This window comes from Lepidochelys kempii, chromosome 2, assembly GCF_965140285.1.
Source record: "Lepidochelys kempii isolate rLepKem1 chromosome 2, rLepKem1.hap1, whole genome shotgun sequence".
NCBI classification, from domain to species: domain Eukaryota; kingdom Metazoa; phylum Chordata; order Testudines; family Cheloniidae; genus Lepidochelys; species Lepidochelys kempii.
This window is the reverse complement of record NC_136381.1, coordinates 62,200,031-62,215,811: the sequence shown is the minus strand read 5'-3', so window position 1 is coordinate 62,215,811 and position 15,781 is coordinate 62,200,031. Positions and strand designations below refer to the sequence as shown.

Here is a 15,781-nt window from a genome sequence, read left to right as displayed (position 1 = left end):
ATAATTAATAAGCAAACTGAAAGGATTATGTGGCACACTGGTTTATGTAGCAACATAACTTCCTGTGTGAACATTCGGGTAAAGTGTACCTAGGCTTAGTGTAAGTATTACATTGATGGTAAACATAGAATTTTGTTTAGTGTGCATACAGCCATTTAGAGCTCTATTCTGCAGCCCTTACTCATCCAGGATTGAACCCTACAACCCTTTTAGATGAAAGCTTGTTTGAAAGATCATTCTACAGTATACTAGATCTTACTATTTTTGCTGTCATTCTATCAAGAAAGGCAGCTTGAGTTTTGTATCAAATCAACGGTGCTTAGAGGGGTTTGTTTTTTCTGTTTGATTTAGATGGAGAAACTCCAATCATACTTCAGCCGACAAATGCAAATGAGAAAACTCAACTAATCGGAGATGGCCATCGCAGCTATCACACAGACTCATAAAGCAAGAGCAAGTACAGTCTGATTGCAGTTTGCTCATGTCACAAAGAGGGTTCAGAAAAGATAATTGAAAAGCACTGTAATCGTTTTCCATATTTGTATTTGATTTTTAAGTTAGGCAAAGATAATTTGAATGTAATTTCCTGTGGATGCAGACTCTTTAACTCATAGGGCCTTCAAAATGAACAGGCCCATCTTCTGTGTTCTGCACTAAGATACTTACCGTTAGCATACTGTTATACTGATTAGCAAATTGCCCTTGAAGAGGGTTAACGCTTTTGAGCTCAGGCTATCCCTTCAATACAATAATATTCCTCTCTCTTATCTCCCCTTAAATGGAGCACCCTTTCCACACCTAAGCAAGGACTTTCCCTGATTAGGGCTTTGAGTCTACTCAAGAAGGCACCAGTTCTGTCATTGTCTGACAATGTAATGTTCTTAGTTTGCCACAAAGTTTTAGGGTAGAGACTGTATTTATAATGCTATTGCTTCCTTTGAGAAAACGATGGAAGTGTTTTCAATAGACAGCAAAGGAACAGTAGGTATCAGGAAGGATCTGATTTTGCTAAAGAGAGAGCACTGAGTGACAGCACTAGTCTGCCTAGTAGACTGAAACTTGCTGGGGATGGAACCAGAGCAATAAAGAAGCTGAGTCAGCTGTCCTTTGATTGGCACAGGGCATGATTACCAAATCCAAGAGTTTAACAGTCAGAAGGCAGTTCAACCTAAACCCAAGAGACTAATCTCCTAATTGAAATGCACATGATCTCTGTGTCTTGGTTCTGTGCATGTGCATTACAGCACCTGCACAAGAGCAGAAGCAGGAGACCGGCAGGAAAATACCATACAGATGTGGATGGTTGATGCTCCCTATTTGCCAGTTGTAAGACTTGGCAGCAGCATCTCTCCCTCATCTTGGACTGACCAATCTGAGACAAAAATCAAAGTTCTGTTGTTGTTGTTTTTAATTGGAAGTATGCCTGTGACCTCATGCAACCCTTGCCTCCTCCAACTCCTTACCTTTTGGCTCCCTAACTCCTTTGGGATGGGATGGAAGATGACCCTCAACCGAGTCAACAGATAACTGCCTGCCTGCCTACTTATTCCCCTTACTGATGGCTTTATACTTGTTCTTTCCCAGCTGTCCTACTGACATGCAAATAATGGTCCTTCTCCCTCATCTTAGCTCCTGGGCTGAGGGAAGGGGCAGGAATTGACAGGAAGAGAAGGAGGAAGTCATGCTGAAAGGGCAGGAGGTAGCTTCCTGGCAGAAGGAGGCAGAGCAAGATAGGACTTGCTTCTCTTAATAATCTTGCCCTGATCCAGTGACCATTTACCCCATCCTCTACTTTGCTACAAGTCTATAATACATGTATTGCACTTCAAATCATATAATTATTACCCATTCAGGTTTAAATTGTACTCGAGAAGCAGGCTCTCTTTGCTTTGTTTAACCAGCACACTGTTGTAAGATCTTTCCAGCCCTGATTCTATGGTACTGACACACCTTAGACATGTAAACTATTCTGTATAGACAAATTTTGGGGAAGTTGTATGTTAATAATAAATGTGCCCTTTAATACACTTAAAGTTCCATTTTAAGTCAAAATATAGTCTTTACTAGCAGTGCACTGCTGCACAAAACTCTTGTGGTTGAAATGCTAATTTATTAATGTGGAATAATCAGAGAGACAAGAAAATATTATATGGTTTAAATTTAAAGTATACATATATAGGGTCTGATTCTTCTCTCTTCACTGAAGCAAATAAAGTACATCTCTTTTGAAGGCAGTGGATTTATACCAAGGTAAAACTGGAGCAGGTGGAAGGAGAATCAGGCCCCTAGTTTGTAAAGAGCTAAAGCACTAGTTCAGAAATCTTGAACTTAGCACTGTGCTGGTTTGATACGTTAGCTTCAGCAGTTTATATTCTCTTTACTGAAAACATTCCATCAATCATTGTCACACCCCAGTTCTCTGCATTTGCTATTGTGGTTCCTCTTTTCACAATTCAGTCTTGGGGAGGATGTAATACGCTACAAAATTATAAAAAGAAAAGTACTTGTGGCACCTTAGAGACTAACCAATTTATTTGAGCATAAGCTTTCGTGAGCTACAGCTCACTTCATCGTGCCACAAGTACTCCTCTTCTTTTTGCGGATACAGACTAACACAGCTGCTACTACAAAATTATAGAAACCAGGGAATATATTGTTTGTCAAAAGTTTAAATGATTTCTTACTTAAAAATTGGATTCTGTAGTTGTGAAACATTTTCTTCCTCTTCTTCCCACCTTTCACATCAAATCCCATTCAGCTGCAGCTAAATATACAGCTAAAATCAGTAACTATAATTCCAAAGTCATTAAATATTACCTTCTTTAAAGTTCCTTTAAAGTTCCTATGATACACTGATATTTTAAAACCCCTTAATATTCAGTATATATCTCCATTTACCTGTGCAGGCATTATAGCTACTGCTAGCCTTGTAATCAGAGATAGTACTCCAATTTACTTCTATCAAGCCCTATACTACCTGCACATATGCAGCACATAATTACTTCCCTTGCTCTAATGGGTCAAGCTCTGTCCCCAGGTATGCACATTCAACTGCAACTGATTTTAGTGGGAGATGTATGTGCATATATCTTATGGATAGAATGCAGCCCACTGTATTTATATACATTCATACACCAGCAGACATACACACACACACACACACACACACATCTGTGGGCCTAATGTTCTACTCCTTTACACTGATTTTATGCTGGTGTAAGACCACTGAAGCCAATATAAATCCACTGCGGTGGAATCGAGAATCCGGCCCTATATGGATACATATTACACATGCTGTGTAAATGATTTTCTAAGCACGCTTTTTCAAATTTATTTCAATAATTTACTGTGAAAGTGTGAAAATGCTAGTGACTGTTTCCTGTATAGAATTAAATGTGAAAATGCACCCAGTTAAAAGTCTAAATGAAAGTTACACATGGTATATAAAAATTATCTTACAGGTGATGCTCCCATAGAAATCAGTGGGAATTTCACCACTGATTACTATGGTTGCAGCAAATCAGACCCTAAGGTAACAAGGGCTAAAGCTCAGACTGGGAGTTAGGCTCCTAAATACTTTGAAGATCTAGACCTGAGTGCCTGATCCAAAGTCCACTGAAAGCAATGAAAGATTCCCAATGACTTCAAAGGGTTTTGGCTCTGGGCTTATATCCTGTAATTTTTTACTACATTCTTAATGCAGAAAGGATGCCTAAATTAGAAAGAATTTAGGCCCCAGTCCTGCACTGTGATCCCACAGACAACTGCTGCATCTTCAGGGAGCCCCACTGTCTTAAATGGGGCTCTGCAAGGATCACTATGCACTGTTACAGCCTTCGTCAAAAAACCCCCAGCAACTCTGAATACAGTCTTCAGGATATGTCTCTGAAAGAATGTGGCTTTGCTAAAATGACACTATTAGACTGATAAAAACTATGGTCAACCTTTTTAAAGTTGGGTGCCTCAATCCACATTTAGGCAGTTAAATAAAGGCAATCTGATTTTCAGAAGTGTTGGGCACCTGCAGGTCCTAGTGAAGTCAGAGAGTCTGCATATCTGAGGACATAATAAAAACTGAATAAGTATGTTTGGATTTGGTCCATAAATATGAATTTAATTTTCTTTTGCTTTTGTTTGCTTTCTACAAGGTGTACTAAGGTGGAAACAATGATGCCTACATGATTTGCTTCCATGTAAAGTCCAGCTGAATTACTATTAATCTTTTGAAAGCATAGAGTTGCAAATATTTTGCTCTATAGTGTTGCATTTATTTGTATAAAAAATACTATGTATTTGAAATCTACCTTTGCTGTCAAACACTCTCTGAATAATAAAGACTCCCTATGTGTACGAATTAAAGCACTACCTTTATGTTTCTACCCTAAGAAAAAGTTGTTCTGGTAACAGCCAAAATAACCAATAAGATCCTGATCCATCCAAAATGTCTATGGTGACTTTCCAAGCTGGTAAATTCTGAGAGAACTTTGTTTTCCCAAGAGGAACTACTTGGCAGAAAAATTGGCATGTGGCAAACGCATTTTAAAAAAACAATAACCAGAACTTCAGCTGCAAATGCCTTCTTTGTTCTACAGGGCAGGATACTACTTATCTCAATGGGGAAATCTGGCAAATTTCCCCTGTAGACAATACCTTAGATTGTTTAAAGTTCTCACCCATACTGTGCATCAAGAGGTGTTATTCCAGCTCTTTCCTGAGTTACTGGTTGTGGGGAGTCAATGGCCCACTTGATAATGCTTGGGATTGGCTGGCAGAATCCCTCAACCTCAGTTTTTCTTATGAGAAGAGCCTGAGGAATCAGGTGGTGAAATCCTGGTTCCATCAAAGTTAATGGCAAAACTCCTATAGTCTTCAGTGGAGACAGGATTTCACACAGGGAACTCTGACCTTGTGAAGGTGGTAGCACAAGATGCCAAACATTTCTATGCCTGCTAAAGTGAGGGATTTTTTCCGCCACAATGTTATTTAGTCTCTGTGACCACAGAGCATCAAGTGATTGGAAATTACCTAAGCAGCAACTGTTTTGGCTGGATCTATTATATGAGATCTGTTCTATTGAATGTTTGGAGAATGACTCATACCAAGGTCACACAAAACGGAAAACGGGAGAAATATTTTTAAAGATTAAAAACTAGCAAAAACGTAACCTGCTGTTTAAACATTTTGTGCACTTTACTCCCCTGTAACAGAAATACATAATAAAATAAACTATTTAATAGAAGACATTTTTCAAATATGCCTGTGGGTTTTAATTTAATTATTTTACCTTTCCTTAAGATTTCATATCCAAGATATTGATGTAATTTTATTCAAGGATTTTTATTTTTTTTTCAGAATTAGAGCCATCAAGTATAGATGGAATGATAAAACATATGCACAATTAAATATATACTTGGTATTGCTGATTCATTGTATAAAATTCAGATGAAAAAGCTGTCTGGTACATGGATGCTAAGTGGCAAGGAAGACCAAAGCGTGGGAGTAGCATCTGTAGTTTTTTTTCTCATGAGCTATTAGGCCTGATCTACACCTAAAACGTAGGTCAACCCAAGAACGTAGCTCAGGGGTGTGAAAAATGTACACCCCTGGCTGAGAAACGTAGTTAAGGAGACCGAAGCGCCAGTGTAGCTACTGTCTGTTGAGGGGGTGGATTTACTACAGTGATGGAAAATACCTTCTGCTGCTGCAGCAAATGTCTATGCTAGGGCAGGGTAGCTGCCACACTGCAGCTATGCCACTGTAGCGCTTGTTGTATAGCCATACCCTTAGAGCTCACTTAGTTTAGATTACAACATACTCTTCCACTTTGGGAGGAGATTAACAGATACTCGCTTCACAAGCTCCTCAGAGCAAGACTGACAGCCATAGAACACAGAGCTTGTTCACATCTGATGGCCATCTTCAAGGAAGGAACCAAAGAAATGGTGATCTGCAGAACTGTTAGTTTTTTTTGGTTAGGCATAACAAAGGAGAATCCACCCATAATAACAGAGATAAGAAAACAGGATGTTGCATTATTTGTATTATGAGAGCACCCACAGTGCCCATGCCCAGACTCTGTCCTCTCTGTCCTGAAGAATTTACTATAGAAGGCCTCAATCCTGCAAGTTATTTTGTGTAGGCAGACTACTGCCTCTGCTGATTCTCTTTATCTATACTAGGATTTGAAAGATGTTACCTGACGTGTAAATTAGCACGTGTTAGCTAACCCGCGTTCAGAGACTAGTGTAAGCAAGGCACTCTCTCCTGGTCTACACTAGGCTGTTAAGAAATTAGCTAATTTAATACATTTGTTAACACCTTTCAAATCCTAATCTAGATAAAACTACAGAGTGTAGGAATTTGCCTGGAGCAATTTGCCTCATTTGGGCCTATGATAACATGGCACAAAAACACTATTCCTTTTTTTTCTTTCAACAAATTATTAGATTTTGATTTTCACATAGAGGTAGCACAACATCCATTTGTACCACCGCCACCACCACCTTTTTTGCTTGTTTGTTTGGAGTAGATCCTATTGAAAGTAGAGCTGGGCCCGAACAAAATCACTGGATCCAAACTTTCCCACATTTTACAAAAGTTTGGATTGGGACTGAAATTTGCATTGGGAGACCACCTGTAATTACAAGTGCAGAGCAGTGTGAAGGTACAAGTTAAATAAGAATATCTGCCTGCCACTGTGAACAAGAGATCCAAAAATGTCCTTTTCCAGCACACACAGAAAAAAGTTCTCTCATTTTGATAAAATATTTAAAACTATTATCTATTTCCTATAACTTTGCACAAGTATTACATATTTCGTATGTTGGAACACAGCGATCATTCCGACTACCTGAGCCAGTATTGTGAGCCGCAACATTAAATCAATGTCCCAAAGCGCAAATAAAGATGGATGGGGGGGAAAAAAAGGAAGTCTCCTTCGAGCCGGAATCGAACCAGCGACCTAAGGATTCCCGCAGGCTGCTCCTCTACAGTCCTCCGCTCTACCAGCTGAGCTATCGAAGGGACATGAAAAAGCCCCTCCCGAGTAACACACTAGAGCCGACAGAGTCGACGTCACCATCAAGCGTTGGCAGACAGTTTTGCTAGCGCACAAGGCGCATGCGCATGGCCGCTCCGGGGTGAGCGCGGGCGGTAGGCCAGCTGGTCCCGTCGGGGCCCCCACGCGCCCCCACGTCACGCCAGGCTGGGGGCCCATGCGCCGCGCCCAGAGACTGCGGACTGGGGCGAGGCCAACGGGGGCTGCCGGGGAGTGCAGTTCTGCCGCGGGGCGGGGCTGGGCTGGGGGATGATGGGCTTGCCTGGTGCTGCCGCGCAGGCCGGGGGCGGAGGGTCTGCTCATGGCCTTCACGGTGTTCAGTGGCGGGGGCAGGGGCTGTGCCTCGTCAAGCGGTGCCTGTCTCTGCAGGGCTGGGTCCGGGGTGGCGTGGGAGGCGATAGGCCGCACCTTGCACCACAGTTATGTCCAGGGTGGTTGGGGGAGAGGATGGGGAGTACGAGCATCGTCCCTCATCCCTTTACTTGGTAGGCAGATATTTTCCTTTAAAGTCATGGGCCAGTGGCGCAATGGATAACGCGTCTGACTACGGATCAGAAGATTGTAGGTTCGACTCCTGCCTGGCTCGGAGGCTTTTCTTTTTTTGGTAAACCCCAATCTTAGAGGCATATTGAAGAAACACTGTATTTTTAAGTATGAGGAGGAAAAACATAGTTGTTTGACTGAACAGCCATGCTGCCTCTATGCCTGCATGTCCAACAGAACTCCCAACTAAAATAGAACTGGGTAAATTGGAATTGCAAGAAGTCTAAAATATTCAAGTATTTTTACCCCATTTATACTTAACCTTTTGAAATAATTGCAAATGTGCTTTCTTTCAAACAATTAAATTCAGGGATCGCACAATGAGCTGTGAAATGGTGAAAATTTGAAAAGCACACCAAATCCCTCTAGAAAAGTCAACTGCCTAAGCGTGGTACTTATTTCTGGGAAATGTAGGCAAAAACATGGGCTTCTTTTAGGTAGCAGTTAAAAAAATACTAATGTGGAAACTCTTGGCCTAATAGAAAATGAAAACTAGGAAGATGTATTGTTAAAAACAAAAGTATTGCTTTTCAGGGAGCAACGACATATTAAAGTTCATCTACAAGAGGTGTGTTCTGGGGTTCATTTTTTCCTAAGCTATTTTATGAAAATAAAGTTTTTTAGGTCAGATCCTCAGCTAAATAAATTTAGGAGAGGTCAATCCATTGACTGATCTTTGATCTGGCCTATCTTTAATTAAACAAAGTATAGTGGGAAATAATTAGGTCTGGGAATCCAGTAACTGATATTCATGTGATAAATTATTTTCCATGGTGATGATTTGTTATACTTTAGAAATATCAGAACATATTATTTATTTACTAACCTGCAGTTTACTTTTTCCTTCCTAGACCCCCCCATTCTGATCTTTGTTTTATGTAATAAAATTACTATTAGAAGTCGAGTTAATATAGAAGTATTTTGCAAATTATAAGTAAGGCTAAGATTTTGTCACGGTTATTTTTAGTAAAAGTCAGGGACAGGTCACAGGCAATAAACAAAAAATAAGGGAAGCCTGTGACCTGCCCCTGACTTTTACTAAAAATAACCGTGACAAAATGTGGAGGAAGAAGGGTTCAGACCCACTGCTGCTGGTGCTCTGGGGTTCCCCCTGCTGCCCACAGTGGTTGAGAACGCTAGGGTCTCCGCTGCCACCCATGGTAGCTCAGAGCTGCAGGGCCAGCGGCTTGGAGAGCTCTGGCTGAGAGCTCTGGGAACCCTGCCACCCGCTGACAGCTCCAGGCTCCGGGCTGAAGCAGAAAATGTCACAGAGTTCTCTGGAAGTCACAGATTCCGGGACAAAATCTTAGCCTTAATTCTAAGATATGTTTAAAGTATATGTGATGTTTTCAGTATGTTTAAAGAAGAATCATTTTTGATCTGGAAGCTAACATAATTGAAATGGTAAGAAAATACTCAAAATACCAAATATTAATAAAGTTTTCCATAAATTTACAGTGAACAAGCCCCATTCTCACTGCTAAATGTTGCAGTTAGAGCTTTAGTGCTAGCACTCTATCATCCTTACATCAAGATCATAGCTTTTTTTTCATTTTACAACTTTAGTAAACTGTCCTAAAGTACTGAGTGCAGTATCATTATCTGACTAGAACAGAACTCTCACTCACTGCCATGCTGCAGATGGAAGCGAAGACTATGAAGTAGTTTGGAATGGCAGGCTCTCTGTGTGGATTCCTGATGTACTGCATGTGCACAAAACCCCAAAGTTCAATTGTTTATAACTTCAGAACGTTATTTTTTCAAATTCTCATGCCTTATTCATTGGAAACTTGCTCTGCTCGATTTGAATATGTGATGGCTGTTAGATGAAAATTTAACTGTAAAGTACAATTCACTGTAAATGCAAAATTTAAAGTGAAAAAGCACAGGTTTCTTTACAAAAGAGAAATTAAAAAACAGTAAGTATTTTACAGAAACCAAAAAGGTTTTCCAGTGGCTTGACACTAAGAACAGGAAGCTTCAGGTCAGAAGGGGAAGTTCGGGTTTTTTAAGAGTTTTGTGGAGCAAAACTAGTAAATTATAATGAAAGTCATTTTGCAACCTTAGCTATATCAGCAGTTTGTCCCAGGCAAGCTGTAATCAATTAATAAAATATCTGAGAGAAAATAAATCAGGAGACTTATTTTACGGAAAAGAACACCGAGCCAGGCAGGAGTCGAACCTACAATCTTCTGATCCGTAGTCAGACGCGTTATCCATTGCGCCACTGGCCCTGAATATTGGCAATTGACTATGAGTAGAGAGACATATAACAGTATTCTACCTAAATTTATCAATATAGCATTAGGGTAACAGTATACAGAGGCCAAGTCTACATTACAAACTTACATCAGTATAACTACATCACTCCTGAGCGATACAGTTATACCAACCTAATCCCCGTAAACAGTGCTATGTTGACAGGAGAAACCCTCCCATCAACATAGCTATCGCCACTTGCTGAGGTGAATTAACTACGCTGACAGGAGAAGGTCTCCTGTTAGCGTAGAAATGTCTTTGCTGCAGCTGTGCCGAGCCAGCATTTTAAGTTTAAACCTGCCTTTAGGGTGGATAATGTAACAGGAAGAAGAAAGGTAGAGCTGGAGGAAAGAGCTAGAGGATATTATTTATATAGTATCAAAAGTGTGGAAGATTATTTAAAGGCAAATATGAGATCTGCTCTTTGCCCCAAAGAGCTTGCAATCTAAGCAGCTGGTCTTACAGAGGAGTCTGCAGAAGCAGACAGTCAGGGCTTAGCTAGACTACTACTTTAATTATACTGGTACTGATAAAGTGATATGACCCTACCTACTGTGGGCACAGCTATACTGATATAAAAGTGTTTTATACTGGTATAGCTCTTCCCATATGGAAAGGGGAATAATAACTATACAGGCATATCTATTCAGGGGATACCATCATAGGGCCTAATCACATCAGCCACACTATCAGAGGCTTGTTCAGCTGCACATGTACCAATGTGATATATGCCATCATGTGCCAGCAATGCCCCTCTGCCACGTACATTGGCCAAACAGGACAGTCTCCACGCAAAAGAATAAATGGACACAAATCTGACATCAGGAATCATAACGTTCAAAACCCAGTTGGAGAACACTTCAATCTCTTTGGTCACTCAATTACAGACCTAAGAGTGGCAATTCTTCAACAAAAAAACTTCAAAAACACACTCCCACGAGAGACGGTTGAATTGGAATTAATTTGCAAACTGGACACAATTAACTTAGGCTTGAATAAAGACTAGGAGTGGATGTGTCATTACACAAAGTAAAACTATTTCCCCATGTTTATTCCCCCCTTTCCCCACTGTTCCTCAGACGTTCTTGTCAACTGCTGGAAATGGCCCACCCTGATTATCACTACAAAAGGTTTTTTTTCTCTCCTGCTGGTAATAGCTCACCTTACCTGATCACTCTCCTTACAGTGTGTATGGTAACACCCATTGTTTCATGTTCTCTGTGTATATAAAATCTCCCCACTGTATTGTCTACTGCATGCATCCGATGAAGTGAGCTGTAGCTCACAAAAGCTTACGCTCAGATAAATTGGTTAGTCTCTAAGGTGCCACAAGTCCTCCTTTTCTTTTTGCGGACGCAGACTAACACGGCTGCTACTCTGACACCTATAGAGGCAGAAGTCACCACTACAACCATGTCCATGACAGGGCTTTGACTGGTAGTTTGAGCACTACAAAAGCTCTGTGTAGGCCAGGCCTTATTCCAACCCTGAAACCCATGGAAGTCCAAGGGATACTGCACAGGAGTGAGGCCTCTTCCCTCAAAGGACAGGGTGCAGTGAAAGCCAAGCACTAAAACAACGGTCTGCACGTGAGGATTTGGGTCCATGATTTAAAAAAACCTACCTTGACAAACATTTGTCAACTCTGGGGGCCAGATGAAACCATGGGCCCTGCAAACCTGAGAAAGGCAGAGCTGGGCTGTAGAGCAGCAGAGGCAGCACTGGCCAGGACAAGGGGTACTGCCAGGGCAGGGGGGCTGCCGGACAATACTGCGCAGGCATCAACAAAATTTGGGGTGGGGGTACAGAGAGACAGGGCCGGGTTGGCGAGAGGAAGGGCAGAGGGAGCAGGGAAAGAGCCGCGAGCGCTGGGTGGGAGGGGGCAGAGGCTGGGGTCTCACTCTCTCTCTCCCCCGGCAGCGTTCCCATCCCTGGGGAGGCGCGCTGGGCCGGGGACGCAGTCAGCGAGTCTGACCACGCGCCGAGCAGACCCGGGGGCAAGCAACCGGCCTTGGCTCTGCTGCTTTGGCGCCATCCGGCTCCGCTCACGCGTCATGCGTGTGCTGCGAGTTAGAACTCGTTGGGCCGCGACTCTTGTGTGTGTCTGGGGCAGCTTCCTTCACGTCCCTTCGATAGCTCAGCTGGTAGAGCGGAGGACTGTAGAGGAGCTGCCTGCGGGAATCCTTAGGTCGCTGGTTCGATTCCGGCTCGAAGGAGACTGACTTTTTATTTTTTCCCCCTCCCCTCTTCATATTTTGAATGTTTTTGATCCCGAGGTTCAGTTACTAAAGGGGGCGGCGCGGGGAAACCGCCCCCGCGCAGGTAGCATGCCTGGGCCGGGCGCTGCCTGCTGTGCCACCGAAGTGGGAACCAGGCGCGGGTGCGGGGCCCGGCGGTTCCTGCCGGGCCCCCGGGGAGCCTGGCCCCGCCTGCTCGCTCGGCCCCACTCGGGCAGGGACGGGCCGCGGCGCACAGCGGGGGTGTAGGCCGGGCCAAAGCGGGGTGACCCACCTCCCACGTCGGGGGCGCTGAGGGGCATTTATACACCGCTTTCCTTTCACCGCTACGGCCCTGAACCAGGTTGTTTTATGGCGCCACCTCCCTGAACAGGCTGCAGAGGGCCAGGCCCTTGGGTGATTTCAGCCTGCGGGGGTTTCTTGCGACTGTGGTTAGTCTTGTTACAATGCAGTAGGCAGCGCTAGAAATATACATGGTGCATTACCAAAATAGCCAGGCTGTGTTTAGTTAGTATGTGACCTAGAAATCTAGCTAGAACTACATCATCTTGCCTGGCTGGATCCAGCACTGTAGTAAAGACTCCCCTTCATAGTCATTTATAATTTGTCTAATACAAAGCAGACCCAAAAAACCCATGGCTCTCTTACCCACCCCCATCCCTAAATAGGGTAATAATGTGCCAGATATCACCCACCTAACAGTAAGTGGCTCTGCATGATGCTACACAGTTTTTGTACCAGCACACTTATTTTGGCTAGTTTGTGGTGTTTACTGAAATAGTTATACTGTATAACCTCTGCAGGGAGAGGGGTAATTTCCAGCTCAAGGAGATATATATGTGCTAGCTTTGATCAAGCTAGCATGCTAAAAATAGCCTGTGTGGTTCATGGTATAGGCTAACCACCAGAGTATGTAGCTAGGATCCCGGATGGGATTATACCTGGGATGGCCAGCCGGCCTCACTACCCCCTTAGCCACAAGCATATATGTACAAGCTGGAAATTACATCTCCAACTCAAAGGTCGGCATATCCTCATTCTCTGTGGTGAGAGGGCCTCCAACATGATTTTGCTATTCACAGAAGCCCCAGGAGAGAGCAACCCCTAATGGCAGCTGGGAGAGAAAGATGGTTAAACCACCAAGAAAATACACCTGGTTCGGTTCTCAAGGATTCAGCAGTTCTTAACATTATTTGCATATGTTAAGAATAATATAGTATTCTTGTCAGCAAGTTAAGGAAGTATGGGCTGGATGAATGCACCATAAGGTGGGTAGAAAGCTGGCTAAATTGTCGGGCTCAACGGGTAGTGATCAATGGCTCCATGACTAGTTGGCAGCCGGTATCAAGTGGAGTGCCCCAGGGGTCGGTCCTGGGGCCGGTTTTATTCAATATCTTCATAAATGATCTGGAGGATGGTGTGGATTGCACTCTCAGCAAATTTGCGGATGATACTAAACTGGGAGGAGTGGTAGATACGCTGGAGGGGAGGGATAGGATACAGAAGGACCTAGACCAATTGGAAGATTGGGCCAAAAGGAATCTGATGAGGTTCAATAAGGATAAGTGCAGGGTCCTGCACTTAGGACGGAAGAACCCAATGCACAGCTACAGACTAGGGACCGAATGGCTAGGCAGCAGTTCTGCAGAAAAGGACCTAGGGGTGACAGTGGACGAGAAGCTGGATATGAGTCAGCAGTGTGCCCTTGTTGCCAAGAAGGCCAATGGCATTTTGGGATGTATAAGTAGGGGCATAGCGAGCAGATCGAGGGACGTGATCGTTCCCCTCTATTCGACATTGGTGAGGCCTCATCTGGAGTACTGTGTCCAGTTTTGGGCCCCACACTTCAAGAAGGATGTGGATAAATTGGAGAGAGTCCAGCGAAGGGCAACAAAAATGATTAGGGGACTGGAACACATGAGTTATGAGGAGAGGCTGAGGGAGCTGGGATTGTTTAGCCTGCAGAAGAGAAGAATGAGGGGGGATTTGATAGCTGCTTTCAACTACCTGAAAGGGGGTTCCAAAGAGGATGGCTCTAGACTGTTCTCAATGGTAGCAGATGACAGAACGAGGAGTAATGGTCTCAAGTTGCAGTGGGGGAGGTTTAGATTGGATATTAGGAAAAACTTTTTCACTAAGAGGGTGGTGAAACACTGGAATGCGTTACCTAGGGAGGTGGTAGAATCTCCTTCCTTAGAGGTTTTTAAGGTCAGGCTTGACAAAGCCCTGGCTGGGATGATTTAACTGGGAATTGGTCCTGCTTTGAGCAGGGGGTTGGACTAGATGACCTTCTGGGGTCCCTTCCAACCCTGATATTCTATGATTCTATGATTCTATGTTCAGAGACTATTTCATCTTGCAACATGTGGAGAAGCCTGTGCCAAACCTGCTCACAGCTTCAAATATAAGGAGATCTTATGGGTTAAGCATTAGCATAACAGTCAGAAAATCTATGTTCAGTTCTGCCACAGAATTCTTGTATGACCATGGGAAAGACATTGAACCTCTTATTTTTATCCTACTATATATATATATATATATATATATATATATATATATACGATATACGCTGCAATACAGAGCCTACTAGATCAAAGCTACCTCAGGTATGTCTACATGTGCTGCAATCACACCTCCCAGTTGCTGTGTGGACATAAAGCTGTGGGGATAAATTCATGAATGCCATCCATGCTCAGATCAAACATTAGTGGTAGGGAAATTATTCTACTTCTGTACATGGCATTAGTGAGACCAGTACTAGAATTCTGCACACAGTTCATGGGTCCACATTTGAAAAATCAGAGAAGGTACAAAAAGCTACATAAAAATAATTTGAGGGCTAGAGAAAATGCTATATAGAGACTTAAAGACCACAAACAGTTTAGCTTACAAAAATAAATAAATAAAAAAAGACAGAGAGGACTTGATTACAGATTTTAAATATCTTTACAGGGAGAAAATTCCAGGTACAAAAGGCCTCTTAATCTAGCTCAGAAGGGGATACCAAGAACAAAAAGCTGGAAGCTGAAGCCAGATAAACTCAATTTAGAAATAAGACACCATTTTTTTAATAGTGAGGTTGATTAACCATTGAAGAAAACTAACAAAAAAAGTGCTGAATTCTACATCTTTCAACATCTTCAAATCAAGACTGGATGGCTTTCTAGAATGTATGCTTTAGTAAAACACAATTTACTGGTCTTACTGGGGTAACTGGATGAACTTAAAAGGCCTCTGATATATAGAAGGAAATCAGACTAGATGATCTATCCCTTCTGGCCATACTATCTATTAACTGTTGTATGCCAGTTTCTATTTGTTTTCCTGGAAAAGGTAATTTCTGCTTTTCTCCTTCTTTAGCTTAAGTCCAAGACATATTTTGACTGCAAAACAGAGCAGTATGTGGTAGGATGCACGGACCAGTAGTATCCTTGAAGAAAAAAAATTGCAAAGTGTATTCTGCTATGCAAACTGTATTTGTTGAGTGGAGGTCCTTTCCAAGGTGTTGTGTAAGTAAGTATGAAGGTAATTTGTTTTACACTATAAAGATGAGATCTCTGGAGGAAGTTTGTGGAGTTATGACAGGGTAGGGTGGAATCAGCTCAAGTGACCAAGGGTTCCCGTAGCATATAAATAATAGCAGGATTGGTGCTTGCATCCTCTAAAATGGAGGTTGTTTTTTTCC

The 15,781-nt window shown here is 42.6% G+C and overlaps 1 protein-coding gene and 4 non-coding genes across 5 annotated transcripts in view; 3 read left to right on the top strand and 2 right to left on the bottom strand.

Annotated features, from left to right (window-relative positions):
* DNAJC5B (DnaJ heat shock protein family (Hsp40) member C5 beta) overlaps window positions 1-5,197 on the top strand; it is a 39,940-nt gene extending 34,743 nt beyond the window's left edge. The window contains exon 8 of the mRNA XM_073331020.2: window positions 352-5,197. Within this exon, the coding sequence (XP_073187121.1) occupies window positions 352-446 (95 nt within the window). The 3' untranslated portion in view covers window positions 447-5,197. The remainder of the gene's footprint in view (window positions 1-351) is intronic.
* Window positions 5,198-6,933: 1,736 nt separating this feature from the next.
* On the bottom strand, window positions 6,934-7,023 carry TRNAY-GUA (transfer RNA tyrosine (anticodon GUA)). The gene is given in 2 exon segments: window positions 6,934-6,969; window positions 6,987-7,023. It is a non-coding gene; the product is annotated as a tRNA-Tyr (tRNA).
* A 547-nt stretch (window positions 7,024-7,570) lies between these two features.
* TRNAR-ACG (transfer RNA arginine (anticodon ACG)) lies at window positions 7,571-7,643 on the top strand. Its single transcript has one exon. It is a non-coding gene; the product is annotated as a tRNA-Arg (tRNA).
* Window positions 7,644-9,761: 2,118 nt separating this feature from the next.
* TRNAR-ACG (transfer RNA arginine (anticodon ACG)) lies at window positions 9,762-9,834 on the bottom strand. The gene has a single exon. It is a non-coding gene; the product is annotated as a tRNA-Arg (tRNA).
* A 2,151-nt stretch (window positions 9,835-11,985) lies between these two features.
* Window positions 11,986-12,075, top strand: TRNAY-GUA (transfer RNA tyrosine (anticodon GUA)). The gene is given in 2 exon segments: window positions 11,986-12,022; window positions 12,040-12,075. It is a non-coding gene; the product is annotated as a tRNA-Tyr (tRNA).
* The last annotated feature ends 3,706 nt before the right edge of the window (window positions 12,076-15,781 follow it).